This window comes from Carettochelys insculpta, chromosome 9, assembly GCF_033958435.1.
Source record: "Carettochelys insculpta isolate YL-2023 chromosome 9, ASM3395843v1, whole genome shotgun sequence".
Classification (NCBI taxonomy): Eukaryota; Metazoa; Chordata; order Testudines; family Carettochelyidae; genus Carettochelys; species Carettochelys insculpta.
The window spans coordinates 39130034-39143975 of NC_134145.1; the positions used below are offsets into that span (position 1 = coordinate 39130034).

The window sequence follows — 13942 nt, forward strand, 5'->3', positions numbered from 1 at the left end:
ATGTCATGATCATGAGGGTTAGCCAACAGCCTGGGAGTAAAAGGGTTAACCTCCTTAGCCAGGTGGGGTTGGCCTATAAGAATTGAATATTTTGGCTCCTTCCTTTTTCTGTCCTCTGTTGGTGGTTCTTCTTTCCAGCCATGAGGGAGAGAGACACAGAATATCTCCCTCCAAGAACAGGCCCTCCAATCTTCTCTAAGTAGGGTAAAGTTTAGATAAGTCCGTTAGGCTTTTTCGTTTCGTGGTTTGTGAAGTGGGATCTGATGTCTGCGCACTTACTAGAAATGTTCTTTTGCTCTCCTTGTAACTAAGTTCTAGGCCCATGGTGAAGACTCCCCATGTGTTTTTCTTTGTGACTCTTCCATCTAGTCATGAGGGTTGCAACACGAATATTGTTGTAATAATAAAAGTTCTCTTTTTCTTTTTGTTAACCTGGTATTGGTTAATGTTTGTGTCCTGGTTTTTACTTTCAGGACTAAGATTTCCCAAGCAGTCTCTCCCTGGTTTCCTTATTATTACTTCGGTGTTGGCAGAGAATTTTGTCCCCAAATCTAAGGTTTTTAGGATTTTGGGAGGGGAGTTTATACCAAAACCTGGTAGATAAGGTTTTGGAGGTACTTTTGCTGGCCCCCAGTTCTGCATTTATCTTGCTAGAGTGGGGAAGAAGCCATGACAGCATACCTTTAGCAAAACAGTTATTTGTTCTTCAAGTCAGTAGGAAGAACCCAGAAATGTTATGTCATAGATTAATGGAAAAATAGTTGTTTTTTGATATTGTCAATCTGTGCACAAAGCAACTGAAATTATCTCCTCTTTCTTTGAGGAGGGAATGAGGGACTTGGACATTTAGAAAATACGTGACAATCAGGCACCATACGGTTATTATTCCTGTGAAGACATTTAAAACTTTATGAAGTTCTACTATTTGGCCAGAGAGAGATTTTCAAAGCCTAACGACACTCAACAGGACTTACTGAAAAAGAATTCTTTTAATGGGTTAATTATAGAAAGTGAGTTACCAAAACACTATCATAGAACCAAACCTGACGGAGAATTTAAGTATTGCGTCAAAACTTTAGTTTTGTGAGGGAAAAATTCCCCAAACACTCAAAGCATTGCACAAAAAGATTTAGATACATCTCCTAACATAAGGACTGTGTCTACAATAGAAGCATTTGTCTACATGGAAGCTACTGTTGGAAGAGATGTTCTGATAAAACTTGTCAGCAGATCTTATCTACACATAAAAGCTGATGGATCTTTTGATCCACTCTGTTGACAAAAGGGCCCCCGGGAGCAGCTACATAGCACTTTTGTCAACAAAACACTGCATGTAGACGATCCATGAGTTTTGTTGGCAAAACCCCGTTTTCACAAATCTTTCCTCATATTCTTGCACAAGGTAAGCTGACTACTAACGGAATGTTTCAGGCATTTAGCTACTAATGTGCACAAAGGGATGCATTATTTGAACTTTAAAGTTCCCTCCTTACCCCAAGTAGTCTTTTCACCATCTCCTCTATTTCTGCACAATATTCTTGGATATACTGGTGATAAGAATGCCCCTCCAGCAAAAAAGTAAAATATAGACAGGTCTTCCTGTCCATGACAATAACCAGTGAAATGCTAAGTTTAATTATTTTTAAGCAGCAAGTTCAAAATGTGTATATGCTGAAGCTTTATAGTTTTCTAGTTTATAGTCTGGAAAACTATAAAGATATGCAGTGAAAGACATCTTGCAAAGGAAGTCAAATTTATATTTTTAAACATTAGTTCAAATTCTGCTGGCCATTAAACTACTAGAAAAGCACAGAAGTTAAACACCTTGTCAGCAACCCAAACATTTAGATATGAAGCCTTGGAGATGGGGAATCTCACTTGTGGAGAGCAATGTGGGAAGAGAAGCAGTCTGAGGTAATTAGGATCTAAGTGCTATTGGAGAAATAAACCCAGAACTTTGAGTTAAACTGGAAGCCAATGAAGACCATGGAACACAGACACGTGTTAACTTTAAATAAAAAATGCTACCAAGGTCTAGTCCAAGGGAGAACAAATACTAGTCCATGGGCTGGATCTAGTCTGCCAGATTAATTCCCTGGGGGCCCCAGGTCTGTATTTTCCTGCATCTCTGCAGATAGCAACTGATCACAGCTTTCATTGCTTGTGAACAGTGATTGACAGCCAACAAGAACTGCAGCCTCTCGATGCCAGGTAAATATAGCAGTGGCAGCCTGCCAGGGACTAGCCCTGATGAGCCACCGCCTTTTCATTGCCTATGCTTGCTCAAGTCTTTGCTTTGAAAGGTTTGTTGGTATAACTATAGAAGAATCTTGGTAGTCTTAAGCCCTTATACCAGCAAAGGAATGCTTTTCCCAGTACAGTTTAGAGACTGATCAAATAAATACAACACTAGATCAGCAAAAGCCCTTTTATGCCAGTATAAAGAGAAGTTACTCACTCGGATAGTAACAATGGCTCTTCTAGATGGGTCCCCATGCGTGCTCCACATCACGTTTCAGGCTCACCCCAGTGCCGCAGTTCGGAGATTTTTTTCAAGCTGTAGTTAGTCAGACCGCACATGTGCGAGAGCACATCAGGCTTTTTGCACACTTTTAGCCATGAACGCTATCTGGTCCAAGCCAGTTCCTCAAAAACCGCCCCAGGAGCATCTGAAAAACAAAGCAGAACTCTGGAGCAGGGAGGAATGGGTGGGCAGTGGAGCACTCACGGGGACACATCTCGAAGAACCATTGTTACAACCCAAGTGAGTAACTTCTCTTTCTTCAAGTGGTCCCTGTGGGAGCTCCACATCAGCTGACTACACAGCAGTGACCCCCAACCCCTAAACATGGAGGCTGGTACCAGAGTCGTGTGGTGTTAGCCATGGAAAGCACTGCTGCTGGAAGGGTGCGTCCTTCTCCATATGATGATGTATCGTAGAATGTTTAGCGAATGTGTCACAGGATGACCACATTGCTGCTCTGCAAATGTCTTCAAGGAGACTTCTCTGAAGAAGGCTGTCAGCTGGCACTGGCCTGGTAGAATGAGCTTTCGACGGAGCTCATAAGGTGGTTTTACGTAATTAGTTGTACATCTTACTGCAAGATGTGATAATATTCAAGATCCTTTGTGATGATAGTCCTTCGCCCTTCAATCTCTGTGTGAGGCATACGAATAACGTCTGTTTTACAGAAAGATTTTGTTCTGTCTACATAAAAGGCCAGAGCCCTCCCCACATCAAGTGCATGGAGTCTTATTTCTCTATTCAAAGAGTGTGATTTAGGATAGAAAGATGGTAATATTGGTTTGCTTATATGAAATTCTGAGGAAGCCTTGGGAAGGAATGCAGTATGTAAAACATAATATCACTGTGTCCTTAGAGGAAGTTGCATAAAGTGGAATTGACATTACTGCAGCCAACTTGCTGACTCTACAAGCCGACGTGATAGCAAGAAACCACCCCATCTTTAAAGTAAGAAAATAAAGCAACATGGGGGCTAGCGGTTCAAAAGGAGGTCTAGAAAGCGTGTCCAACACCAGGTTCAAGATCCATGAAGGCGAAATTGGTTTACAAGGAGAGTGTAAGTTTGTGAGGCCTTTTAGGAACCGGATCATGATAGGATGAGCGAAAACCATTGACCCTTCTATAGTACGTCTGAAAGCTAATATGGCTGCAACGTGGACCTTTAAGGATGGTAGAGCGAGTCCTCCTTGTTTAAGGTCCAGAATTGTAGATACGGGTGCCTCTAGATGGGTAGCTGTCTAGAGGAACACCAGGATGTAAATGGTTTCCACTTGTAGACATAAGTCTTGTGTGGAAATTTGTCTGCTACACATCAAAACTTCTTTGACCTGCTCAGAGGATAGGTTCTCTGAGGTGCTGAACAAACAATCAACCATGCCATAAGACATAATGTTCATGGTTGAGGGTGAGTCAGTGCCCCTTGATTGTGTGCGAGAAGATCTGGAATGATAGGGAGGGGGGAGTGGAGGGCAAAGTGACATTTGCTGTAGCAGTGGGAACCAGTGCTGATGGTCCCATGTGGGTGCTATGAATATCAGGTTGGCCCTCTCTAGTCTTGCCTGTTCCAGGTATTTGAGAAGAACCACCAGTGGGGGAAAGGCATAAAGTAAGCGTTCTTTCCACGATATGAGAAAAGCATCTCTGAGCGAGCCTCGGCCGAGACCCTCCCGGGAACAAAAATGAGGGCATTTTCTGTCGTTGCAGGTTGCAAATAGATTTATTTGAGGAAAATCCCAACTGCAGAAAATGTAGTGAAGTATATCCGGATGCATCTCCTATTTGTGATCTCGTGCAAACTGTTTGTTCAGCAGGTCTGCCACGACATTGCTGATGCCCGGTAAGTACGAAGCTCTCGGGTTATGTCGTTTGCAGTGCATCAGTTTCATAGATGAAAAGTTTCTGCAAACAGCGTGCAAGACCTGGCTCCACCTTGTCAGTTAATATAGTACGTTGTGGTAATGTTGTTGGTACTGATGCTGACCACTGCATATGTGGTGGGAAGTGTTTGCATACACTGAACACCCCTCTTAGCTCCAGCATGTTTTTACATAGGGCTATCTCCTGTTGTGACCACCATCCTCACTGATTTGTCCTTCATGTGCGCTCCCCAGCCTATAGTGGAAGTATCTGTTATAAAAAAACAGAAGTCTGAAGTTGGTGAAAGGGAACCCTGATATTAGGTTTATCCACGATTGCAAGGATTTTTGAACCTCTGTGGTTAGCGACGCCCTCTTTCGAACAGTGTGTTTCATTGGTGTATATACTGACACTTGCCAATGTTGGAGACAGCAAAAATGCAGTCTGGTGTTTTGGACGACAGATGTGGTGACAGCCATACGTCTCCAGCTTTTGGGCCAAGCTGTAACTTGTGTTGTGAGAGGGGTTCCAGAAAAAGGACTGGGTGGGAGTTGGTGGGAGGGTGTGGAATGGAATGGTATAGCATGCAGAAATGATCATCAGTGCAGACAAATGGGTGCTGGAGGTCTCCCACTGCTGGTAAAATGGTCTGAGGAGGTGGTGAAACAGATGGTGTGATGGCTCTTTGCACTGGACGATGAGTGTGGTGTTGCAGTCCACCACAGTAGTCAAACCTGCTGCCTTGTCACTTGTAGCACAGAGTTACAGCCTTGCAGATTATGCTGCCCTGGCGGTCTCTGTTGTTGATACCCCGAGGTCAGAGCCACTGAGGTTGATAATCGTAGCAATGCCGATATGGGTAGTATCTCTTCCTCCTGTGTGTGGGGTGGCATACATACCCAGTGTTTGTAGAGCAGTTCGAGTCTTTACTAGAGTGTATTTGTAGACTCGGCAGACAATGTTGACTTATCAAAGAGGAGGTTTTCCACTTCAGTTTCCAATTCTTTCAGTTGATCATGCAGCTTCATCTGCAACGTCTAGAGCAATTCGGACTCCCGTACGTGAGACAGTATATCCTTCCTGGACTATTGATCTTAAAATAGGTTTCTTATCAGGAAAATATTCCATTAGGGATGTCAGTTCTGTATAATTATTGAAGTTATGCTTGGAAAGGTGTGTAGCATAATTCGCCGTTCATAACAAAGTAGAAGATGAGTAGACCTTTTCTCCAAATAGGAGAAGTCTCTTAGCGTCCTTGACTGACACCGTAGATTCATACCGCAGTGTCTCCAACCTCTTTCGCAAGGACTTCACCACAAGAGAGTTGGGCTGGGGGAGGCTGAACAAAAACTCCATACCCTTCAAGGGGATGAAATACTTTTTGTCTGCTCTCTCATTGGTTGGTGGGATGGAGGCAGGGGTCCACCAAATATTGTCAGCAGCCTCTGTAACAGTGTCACCTGACGGAATGGCTATCTTGGATGACGTTGGAGGCCTTAGATTCTTAAGGAGCCTATGCTGCTTTTCCTGTACCTCAGTGACTTGTACGTGCTGTGTCTGAGCAACCCTCTTAAAGAGCTCCTAAAATTGTCTAAGGTCATCGGGAGGGGATATGTCGCCCGGGACAAAAGCCTTGCTCAGGCATGATGAAGAAACATCTGTTTGATAGGCCTCTGTCTGTTCCTCCAAAATTTCTTCCAGTTGCTCCTCTACAGGTTCTAGGGGAGCAGTGAGCACTGCCTCTGAACATTCTCTTGAAGAGAACCTATGTCTCTCTGGAGATGGAGAATGTCTATAGGAGGGATGTGATTCTGTAGATCTGTCCCTGGATCTATAAGAATAATATCCCCTATGATAAGTATTTGCAATGATATGAGCATGGGTAATATTAAAAATGCGATCTGGTGAGGAGGATCAGGAACACAAATGCTGCCTATAGGTATGGTGATGGAAGTAGTAAGGTAAGCGGAACCTACTCGACGACAGAACAGAAGATGGGGATATCTGATGAGATTACTCATGCGATTGGTGTTGTCGCTGTGAAGTAGGTGATGGGGGCCTGAGCCAAGGAGGAGGTGGCCTGAGAAATGGTGACGGAGGCAGAGGCGGTTCTGATACAACTGGTTCTTGGGGAGGCTTAGAAGATAGCAGCAACAACATAATAACCAGGTCAGGAGAAGGACTATGGTGGCATATTTTAGTCTGTGCCTTCCTAGCACAGTTCAACAAGTGACTATATGAGGCCGAAGCATTCGATGCTGATGTAACTGGTACCATACTCAGTGCTGTAGGCCTTGCTGCAGAATCTGTCAGTGCTGTGGGTTTCAATGTTCTTGGTACCGGCCTCAGTTCTGACGTTTTCGGTGAGGGTTCTGTAAATAGCGAGGTTTTTGGGCCTGTGGGCCTATGTCTGGGGTCCTTCGGTGCTCACACTGTTTTCTGTGCTGGGGATGGTTGTCTCAGTGTTGTGGTTTCTGGTGCTGGCTGTTTTGAGATATGCGAATTCCTCAGTTACAAGGTGTGCATGTGCACCTAGGGTATAGCTGCTGACTTCTGCTTCTTAGGATGTTTGTCCCCTTTAGATGCAGGTGGATCACAGCTTTCAGTCTCACTCGTGGATAACACCATCAAGGATCGAATAGAAGATGACCTCTTTCTTATGGCCAGAAGTAGTCAAGGAAGCTGCTTTGCACTTCTGAGGTAATGACGAACCCTCAGGGAGGCATCAACTCAGAGGTCTTAGGCTGAAGAGCCTCATTGAACAGAATCATCTTTAGCCTCATCACTCTATATTCTCTGGCTCTTGCAGTTAGCTCAGAGCAGTGGGGACCATTTCTGAGGTACACAGGCTTCCCACAGGCAGCAGATACATTTGTTGTGGCCATCAGAAGCCAGCACGGCTTTGCTGCATGAATCACACTTTTTAAACCGTGACACGGTTTTCTTTTTTTTTCTTATGTGAACAAACATTTAACAATACTTAACAGTTGTAAATGATAGTTAACAGTCAATAAGAACAACTCCTGAGTAACTTGTAGATAACTTAACCCATTATGTAACTCTTTTCTCCCCCCCCCCTTTTTTTTTTAAAACTATATACAATAAAAACTCTTAAAAATGTTGAAAAAGGTAAAGAAACTAACAGAGGAGTTTAACTTTTCTTTCAGGCACGTATTGGCACACAAGCAAAGTCTGTCTGCAGCTTCTGATGGTTGAGAGGCACTGGCTTGGACCAAGTCACTCACGTGACTAAAAGCACACAAAGAACCCCACACGCCCCTGCACACGTGCAGTCCGTCTAACTATGGCTTGAAAAAAAATCTCTGAACTGCGGCGCTGGGGTGAGCCCAGCACCTGATGTGCAGCACCCACTGGGATCACTTGAAGAAGAACAACTTCATCTACATTAGGAATTTTCTGTCCAAAAAAAAAAAAAAGAATCATTTAAACTTTTGCTCACACAGTAATGTTGGTTAACATAGACCTAACCTAAATCTGGACAATTCACTGTGCATTGGGGAAACTTCCATGTGATTTTCTGGTTTCCTCTAGCATACTATAGAAATTGAATATGGACAAAAACAATTGCAGAAAGGTCCACATCCATAAGTCATCACAGGCTGTTATTTTAATAAAGTAGTGCTACATTACGAACATTAACTGCCAACCCAGGGTACCTCCCAGTTGTAAAAACTTTCAACAAGAAAGCAAGCATCCTCTTCAAAAGGGACACAGATCTCACTCTTGCTCTCGGGTGTTTTCCCTAACCTAAAAAACATTACCTCCATCTTGCCAGGTTCTCTTAACCCCTCAGAACATAAGAATGGCCATTACTGGGTCAGACCAAAGGTCCATCTAGCCCAGCATCCTGTCTGCTGACAGGTGCCAGTGCCAGGTGCCCCAGAGGAGGTGGAGCAAAGACAATGATCAAGCAACTTGTCTCTTGCCATCCATCTGCAGCCTCTGACAGACAGAGGCCAGGGACAGCATTCCTAACCCCTGGCTAATAGCCTTTTATGGACCTAACCTCCATGAATTTATCTAGCTCTTCTTTGAGCTCTGTTATAGTCCTGGCCTTCACAGTCTTCTCTGGCAAGGAGTTCCACAGGTTGACTGTGCACTGTGTGAAAAAGAACTTTCTTTTATTAGTTTTAAACCTGCTACCCATTAATTTCATTTGGTGTCCTCTAGTTCTTATGGGAACAAAAATTTTTCTGTATTCACCCTCTCCACACCACTTATGATTTTATATACCTCTATCACATCCCCTCTCTGTCTCCTCTTTTCTAAACTGAAAGGTCCCAGTGTCTTTAACCTCTCCTCATATGGGACCCGTTCCAAAACCCTAATAATTTTAGTTGCCCTTTTCTGAACCTTTTCTAATACCACTATCTTTTTTGAGGTGAGGAGACTACATCTGTACACAGTATTCAAGATGTGAGTGTACCACAGTTTTATAAAGGGGCAGTAAAATATTCTTCATCTTACTTTCTAACCCTTTTTTAATAATTCCTAACATCCTATTTGCTTTTTTGACTGCTGCTGCACGCTGTGTGGACCTTTTCAGAGAACGATCCATGACAACCCCAAGGTCTCTTTCCTGATTAGTTGCATAGCCACTTTGCTATAATCCAGATACATACCATCCTATATAAATGCAATAAAAAGAAAACAGAGCTTGAGGTTACCTAAGTATAATTAATCCTGCTGCCCAAAACAGTATCTCTGCAGCCAACTTACATATGTTTAACAAGAAGGGTGATGAGAGCACCACAGTGCTCAATATCCATTGCACCCTTTCAGAACACACACTGTGCCATTCATGTGCACTTTCATCTGTCCCTTTTATGGGTGGCACATATATCACAATTATATTGTGAGGAACAATATCAAAAGAGACCTGACAGAAATAAGAATCAGCATGAACACTTGACCCAGATCAATTACCATGGAATGGACGCTAAGAATTTCTGCAATGTACCTAGGCTCAAATCAAGACAGAAGACAACAAGATCTAGAGATTGAGCACTGAAGGCACTGAACAGGTAATTCTAAATCACTGGTTCCTAACATTTACAGTAACATGGCACACTTCAATGAGACAAACAGTTCCACAGCACACCAACTTTTTTTTAAAGCTGCATTGATTGCTTATAAACATTGTCCTCCTCCGCATCCCATTGGAGCCAGGGCATAGCATTTAAACCACAGCCCCGCACCAACAGGCTCCTGCCCATCTCCTCCCTCCCTCTTTGCCACAGCAGGGAGCAAGCAGTCTTGCTGCTTGAGCCCCAGCTGGCATGGGGTCGTCAATTTCTCCATGTGGCAGCTCTGCCAAGAGCTGCAGTGAGGGAAAATTGATGAAATTTCATGGCAAATTCTCACAGCACACTGGTTGAAAGCAGCTGACCTAGACCCAGAACAAGCAAACTTTTTATATTGGGCCCGGAAGCCTCCTGCCTGTCTCATGTAATTCAAACTGATGGAAATTTCAATTATGTTTATATGGGGGGGGAAAAAAACCCTTTCAGCATGTGTAAGAAAGTAAGTACAGTAAACTCTCATATCCAGCAGCTCTGGGACCAGGAGGTTGCTGGAAATTCAAATATTCCGGATAAGAGAGAGAGATATTGCAATGCATAAAACTAAACAAAAACAAGATTAGATATTAAGAAAAACAAATGTATGCAGATTACTTTATTTACCAAGAGTAGTATTGTATACAGTGAACATATACTGTATTTGCTTTATTTATTTGTATTTACTTTCACTATACTCTACTTATGGAAAATGTAACTAAAATTTATGCATGGTTGAAATGCTGGTTATTTGAGAGTTCCAGATAATAGAATGCCAGATACGAAAGAGTTTACTGTACGCAAAATGTAAAGGCTTTATTAATCGGTATACAAATGTGAATATACATGCATAAAAACAGTAACGTATTTCAATATTTTCAATTAGATGGATGAGCCTGAGACCCAGCAGCCAGCTGTGCTGCAGCCCCCCCCCTTACGAAATTTCATGACCTCTGAGCGGGCCCGCCCCACACTTTGCATGCCCCTGACCTAGACAATAAACACAACAATAAGCATGATTTTGCCAACAGAAAATATCTCATAGTATAACCGCTTTTTAAGTAAGATAAGACAGCACCAGTAAAAGACCTAGAAACCTATTGCAGTGGCTCTGTGGCTCCAGGGAGCTCATTTGTGTTGGGAGGGAGCTGATAGGCAGCCTCCTGGTCTGAATAGGCTGGCAACCTGTCCCCTCCTCTGGGGTAAAGAAGTGGATGTGCCATGGAATTGTCTGTCTCAGTGAAGCATGCCATGTTACTGGAAAGGTTGGGAACCACTCGTGCAGACCTGCCTATGCTGCTCTGGGTGAGAAAAATCCACACCAAACCATGCAGTAATACTAACTTGCCTCATACACAGACAGTTCTATGTCAATGGGAAGCATCTCCAGTCAACCTAGCAACTGCCTCTCACAGATGGCTTAACTATATTTATGGGAGAAACTCTCCCATCCATGCACCACCATCTTTACTGAAGCACTACAGTGGCACATGTGCACCACTGCTGCTGCACTGCTGGATCCTTTTAAGTGTAGACCTGCACTAGGTCTAAGTCACAGTACAAAGTTCTTCAAGAATCCTCAGAGCCTCAGCAAAGTTACAAGCAGTCCAAATATGAAATTTCTCACATTTGTCCCTCCTGACACAGAACTGCACTCACAAAAGCAACCAATCTGAACAGGCAAAAACCATCAAGAATTATTTTTTAACCAAGCAGGAACAAATTCATCAAGCTTTCAGTAACCCAAAGGAGTTTAAATAAGGATGATATACCTCATGCTAATAAAAACACCTCTCTCTCACTTACTCCCAGAAGACCATTTATACACATATATCTTTATATGACTGCACTGTGTTAAGTGAACTTTTGCATGTAAAAATGTCCAAACTAAATTGCTTAGGATCACAGATAAATTTTGCTAAATATATTTGGGCACCAAGTGCCCCAGGTAACCAGATTAAACACAAACAAGCACATGAAGTTTGCACTTATTCTCCCTCAGTTTCAAGTCCCTATTCTCTTCATGCCTCTACACTTGGCCTCTAAGATCATGCTGCCAGGCTTGTGTACCACTGCAACAACTCTGAATGCCTCATTCTATGATAACAATACTACAAACCCACAAAGCATACCTGGACAAAGTACCTCAAGTTTTTGAACAATGTTTTGTATCCTATAGCCTAGAGTGGTAAATTCACTCAACAAAGTGAGGCTATAGGCACAACTCCCTTTGTTGAGATGAGATAAAACTGGAAAGCAGGATAAAGCCATCTTGTTTCAATAATGTTATTGAGAAGGGCCACCACCAATTTAAGTACAGAAGTACTTAAATCACCTCGGGGGCAGGGAAAGGAAGATACATCTCCAACATCTATGAATATTTTTCTTCAATCTCTACATTTCAGCTTGTTTATGTTGAACAGTTGACATTTTGCATAAAGTCAGATTTACTGGTGACACTAAAACATCAGCTTCCCTTGTAGATGAGGACTTTTCACCCCACAGAAGAGAAAAATGTTTTTAAACATATTTTTAAAAAGCATATAGAATAATCAGCAAAATCCACTTTTACACCTCTCTTTGCTCCTGCCCTGCTCACCTGCTCAGATTTGGAGTTTTAGGTCCCACTATCTCATAACAAAATATATACATCAGTTTGTGCTTTTCCAAACATAAAAAGTTAAATTAGGGACAGAACAGAGAAAACATTATTGTTTCACCTGACTTTCTGGTACACAGACTTCTATTAAGACTTCGTTTAATAAGATTTAGTTCGGCTTAAGGGACACTCACTTTATAAATAAATCCTGAGCATTATCGTCATGCCACCCACCTCTCAGTCAACTACAATGCAAGTAGTTGTACTGTATCCTGGGGGGAAAGTAATGAAGTCCGCCATCATTGGCTCTTTACCACACAAGACTGAAACGCTTCAATTAACAGAGTTAAGTAGTTAGTAAGAGCCTTGGACAAGGTATTCAGAAACTAAGCCACTTACTTTTCATAGACCAGTTCTTCATCAGTACAGAAATAGTGGGTGTTTACTGTGCTTTTGGGTTTATTCCGTAAAGTAGCAAAATATAATCGATCTGAAACAAAGTTGAAGAGCAGAGAACTGACAAACGTTATATAGAGGCTGCAGTTCACTCCCTCTACTTCCCTCAACCCGTCCACCCTTCCGGGCCGGGCCGGGCCGGGCCAGGCCGGGGGCTAAACGAGAGCTCCGTCCGCTCTCCTACCCTCGGCCTCCAAGCGGGCGGGCGCGCGGGGCGCCGCTACATTCCGCCTGCGTAGAAGCAAGAGGACGAAGTTGGGCTGCCCGCGCTCAGCCGCCCACTGTGCCCCAGAACGGGTGAGCTACAGGCACAGCCCCATGGAGGCTGTTACCCAGCACAGCGGCCAGGAGACAGGGGGCGCCGCTCTCTCACCGGAAGGGTAAAGGGCTTAGACCCTCCAGCGCGGGACGCTGGAGCCAGGAGTCCCGGAGGCAGAGGCTGAACGGCGAGCGCTGCGGCACGACAGGGCAAGACAGGCAGGGTCCCCAGGGAGAAGGCCCCCGCCGCTCGGCCCGCCCGGCTCTCACCTTTCAGGAACTCGGATGCTCCCACCAAGTCGGAGGCGGACGGAGCCGGCTCCATCTTAAACAGGGCGCGGAGCGGCGAGGCGCGGGGCAGCTCGGAAGTCATGGGGCTCCGGGGCAGCTCAGCAGCCAGGACACCTCCGAGCCATAGCGGGAGGAGTCGCCCGCAGCCGCACTGCCCAGAGCGCCGGGCTCCCCCGCCCGCATGGAAGTGAGAATGTGAAGGGGGAGCCGCTGCCGCGCGCTGGAGAGGACTTCGGCTCTTCCCCGCCCCCGGCTAGGTAACGCCCCGGCCGCTTAAAGGGGCAGCGCCTGGTTACCAGGCACCGACCAGCGCGCTAGCAACTCCGTTACCAAGGCTTTGTTACACCGGACACAGCGGCGGGGGATGGGGCAGAGGCCCGCGCTCCCCCCCCATCCCCGCGCTCCTCCCTCCGGGCCCCCTGGGACTGCTCCGCCTACAAGCCTCGCCCCTTCAGGGACGCTACACCCAGCTCCGCCTCCTCCTCTTCTCCCACAACTCCGCCCCGCGCTCCTCAATTTTCCCGCCCCCCCACAACTCCGCTCCTCCTCCTGCAATTCCCAGCGCGCTGTGCGCTCCGCCCCGCGCTCCTCCACTCTCCGCCCCAACTCCGCCCCTCGCTCCTCTTCCCTCCGCAGTCTGTCCCCCTGCACTCTTCTGCGCCCCCCTGCCCCGCTCAGCCCCGTCGCAGGGCGGCGCCTTGACGCCGGAGAGTCCCGCGCTCGGCACTAGCGTGACAGCGAGCCGAGCCGAGCCCGGGAGCTGCTGGATGCCGGGCCCCAGTTAGGAGCGCGGAACGCCGCTCCGCAGAGCCTACTGCGGGACGGAGCCATTGACGACCAGGCCCTGAGCCTGTCACCATCTACCCTTCTCCGTCCAAG

General features: G+C 45.3%; 1 protein-coding gene across 6 annotated transcripts in view; it reads right to left on the reverse strand.

Annotated features, from left to right (window-relative positions):
- The window catches only part of CDC14A (cell division cycle 14A), a 165040-nt gene extending 151608 nt beyond the window's left edge, over positions 1-13432 (reverse strand). The window contains exons 1-2 of one of the 6 annotated variants that reach the window (XM_075002728.1): positions 13043-13428; positions 12458-12548 (exon numbers count right to left, since the gene is read on the reverse strand). In XM_075002728.1, the coding sequence (XP_074858829.1) occupies positions 12458-12548; positions 13043-13145 (194 nt within the window). In that variant the 5' untranslated portion in view covers positions 13146-13428. Of the gene's footprint in view, positions 1-12457; positions 12549-12887; positions 12974-13042 lie in introns of those variants that run through there. The other 5 variants (XM_075002730.1, XM_075002727.1, XM_075002729.1 and 2 more) reach the window with 5 other exon arrangements.
- Between the last annotated feature and the right edge of the window lie 510 nt (positions 13433-13942).